General features: G+C 42.4%; 1 protein-coding gene across 3 annotated transcripts in view; it reads right to left on the bottom strand.

Annotated features, from left to right (window-relative positions):
- The window catches only part of Nfatc3 (nuclear factor of activated T cells 3), a 70917-nt gene that overhangs the window by 16192 nt on the left and 51354 nt on the right, over positions 1-3371 (bottom strand). Inside the window, exon 10 of one of the 3 annotated variants that reach the window (XM_026778617.1) lies at positions 801-845. The exons of the other annotated variants lie outside the window; for them this stretch is intronic. Within the exon in view, the coding sequence (XP_026634418.1) occupies positions 838-845 (8 nt within the window). The 3' untranslated portion in view covers positions 801-837. Of the gene's footprint in view, positions 1-800; positions 846-3371 lie in introns of those variants that run through there. 3 annotated transcript variants of the gene reach the window in all.

The following is a 3371-nucleotide window of genomic DNA, read 5'->3' on the forward strand; positions in this document are numbered from 1 at the left end:
AAAAAAAAAGAACAAATAAAGGAAGAGAGGGGAACACACTTCAGTTCGTTAGGTATAAAACACTGGGACAGGTAGAATATCTAGAGACAGGCAGTTAACACATTAAATCTAGAGCTAAGGAGTTACATGTTGGTGCTTTGGGAGATTTTGGGAAACTCAGAAGTGGGATGGAAGCATTGCAGCTTCATCAATTCTTAGACTATGTTCAGGAGACTATGTCCTTGGTTTCTTGGAAAAGAAACAGTAAGTTTGGCGACTTCAGAAAGAAACAGGAGAGCGACTGAGGAATAGAGCATGTTCCTGCTTTTTTGCTTTGGGTCTAACTGCTTTCATGTTAACATTAAGAAAAGTAAGAAAAGGCAGCTCCGCCGGTTACAGTCACATAGAGGTGGGGCTGAGTAGCTATGTGAGCCACATGATTTGGCCTTTCAGTGGCCTGAATCTCCAGAGCCCAGATGTGACCTCAGCACAACAGAGGCTGCTGTACACTGGAGGACAAGAAAGTAGCCAAAAGCAAGGAATGGGAAAGCACAGACAGACGGAAGAGGTCTCAAATTTGGAGATCTACCTGCCTCTGACTCCCTAGTGCTAGAAATAAAGGTGTGCACCACCACTACCAAGCATTCAAAATGAAAAATCTTAAAGGCTTTATATGCTACCTGTTGTGTCTGGTATCCATGTAAGGAGTCAGGGAAGAAGTCTAGTGGTCCTATGCTTTTTCATCCAGTGGCTCAGTCACATCCTCCTGACCTGTTTCTACTGAGTCTCTCTGTTTTTGAGGGTACTGCTGTAACCAACTGGAGTTCCAATAAGCTCCACTCAACTATGTGGGGTGGACTACAACCCTGCAAATTAGATAACAGAATTAGCTGGGATTCATCTAATGGGTGCCTGGATTCAGAGTAATGATAGCGTAGGTGAGGCCAATTATATTTGCATATCCTAGAAAAGCAAAAGGCTTAGATTAAATTGGTTTCTCCTGCTACTATTGCAAAAATTATCCTTAACAATCTTCAAGACTTCAATCCTTTATACCTGTTAAACATTCCTGGGGAGGGGCGCACAGCAGCTACTATGAGTTTCCTTCTTTATCATCCTTACAGTCTGGTATTAAGCATCGCAGCAAACTGTCCCTGGACTAAGAATTAACATCCATTCTGGGGCTGGAGAGATGGCTCAGAGGTTAAGAGCATTGCCTGCTCTTCCAAAGGTCCTGAGTTCAATTCCCAGCAACCATATGGTGGCTTACAACCATCTGTAATGGGGTCTGGTGCCCTCTTCTGGCCTGCACGCATACATGGAAGGAATGCTGTATACATAATAAATTTAAAAAAAAAAAAAGATCCATTCTGAAGCTGGGTGGTGGTGGCTCATGCCTTTAATCCCAACGCGCAGGTGGCAGAGGCAGGATGATCTCTGTGACTTCGAGGTCAGCTAGGACAGGCTCCAAAGCTACAGAGAAACACTGCCTCAAAAAAACCAAACCAAAAAAAAAAAACCCCCAAAACAAAAACAAACAACAAGATCCATTCTGAACATCTAAGAAATAAGGGAGAAATGTGGGGAGCAGAAAAAGCCGAATGAATGAAGTCCTAAGTGGATGTGTGGTGTTGGCATGGGCACGTCAAGGACCCAGGCCTCAGACCAAGGCTCGGAGGGATGGCAAAGCCTTCCTGTGGTTCATTTGTGGATGTTGACGTGTGCAGAAAATAGCTGATAGTGTGAGCAGAAAAATAGCTTTCTCCACCCAATATTTATAAGCTGAAAATTGCTCCCACTGGGATAAGCTAAACTTGTCTTCTTGATTCAGCTGTATTCAATAAATGGTACCCTCCTGATTCAGCATTATGCAATAATGCTGCCTCTCTATTCAAATGTATACTATATAATAAATATGTATACATAGTACCTGATAATAAACAAACTGAGCTTCAGGTGTACTGAGGCTTCTAAATCAAAAACCCCAGTCCATCTAATCTTAGCCTTTCTTCATTCTCTTGCCAACTTAGTCAGGTCCATCCATCCCTAGATGTGGCAAGTGGAGTTACTATAGAAACTCACAACCATTTCAAGTGCTGAGAATAAGTCACTGTTGAATGCTCAGTTGCAAATGAGATATCTTTTTAAAATATTTTATTTATGCACACTGAATGTTCGCCTGGATGTATGTCTATGTATCACATGCATGCTGAGCTCCAAAAGCCAGAAGAAGACATCAGATCCTCTCTAACTGGAGTTAAAGGTGGTTGTCAGATATCATGTGGGAACTGGAAAACTGAACCTGGATTCGCTGGAAGGGCAGTCAGCGCTGTTATCCTCGGAGCAATCTCTCCAGCTCCCTAGATGAGATATCTATAGCATCTTCCAAGGTACAGGGAAAATTACCAGAGAGCATTAAGAGTGGGAAAACCAGCTCCTAAACAAAGTTTTTTTCCCCTCGAGACAGGGTTTCTCTAACAGTTCTAGCTGTCCTGAAATTAGCCCTTGTAGATTAGGAAGGCCTCAAATTCACAGAGATCCGTCTGCCTCTGCCTCCTGAGTGCTAGGATTAAAGGCATGCACCACCACTGGCCCATCCAAACAAAACTTTTGACCCTAGTAATAATCCGTCTTCAACTGGGCGGTGATGGCGCATGCATTTAGTACTAGAAGTCAGGAAGCAGAGGCAAGTGGGTTTCTGAGTTTGAGGCCAGCCTGGTCAAGGAGCTAATTCCAGGACAGTCAGGAACACACATACAGAAAAACCCCATCCCAAAAAAATCAAAAACAAACAAAAATGAAGATCAAAACCCATCTTCTAAGTAGCTTGGAAAGAGGACACAAATAATAAAATAGAATAACATATCTTAAAAAATTGGTTTTGCTTTTTCACACAGGGCAGACTTTAGAAAGCTACTGCTATATTTACAGAGTCCAGGATATGCAAAGAAACAAATCAGAGTTATTTTAGAAACTACTAAACAGGGGCTGGAGAGGTGGCTCAGAGGTTGAGAGCACTGAGTTCAATTCCCAGCAACCACATGGTGGCTCACAACCATCTGTAATGAGGTCTGGTGCCCTCTTCTGGCCTGCAGGCATACATGCAGACAGAACACTGTATACATAAAAAACAAAACAAAACAAAACCAAAAAAACCCTATTAAACACATGCAAGAGTAGTTAAATTTCACACAAACCTGGATTCAACTCCAGTCACAATATTTGTAGCCACAGCATACTATGAGAATGCTTAGCTCTCTGATCAATGTCTATACCAATAAGCCTAATAATTTACATCTTGTTATTAAAAAGGCTACAACTGGAGCTGAAGAGATGGTTCCATGGTTAAGAACACTGCCAACTGGGCTGGAGAGATGGCTCAGAGGTTAAGA

The sequence above is a fragment of the Microtus ochrogaster genome, chromosome 4 (genome assembly GCF_000317375.1).
Source record: "Microtus ochrogaster isolate Prairie Vole_2 chromosome 4, MicOch1.0, whole genome shotgun sequence".
NCBI lineage: Eukaryota > Metazoa > Chordata > Mammalia > Rodentia > Cricetidae > Microtus > Microtus ochrogaster.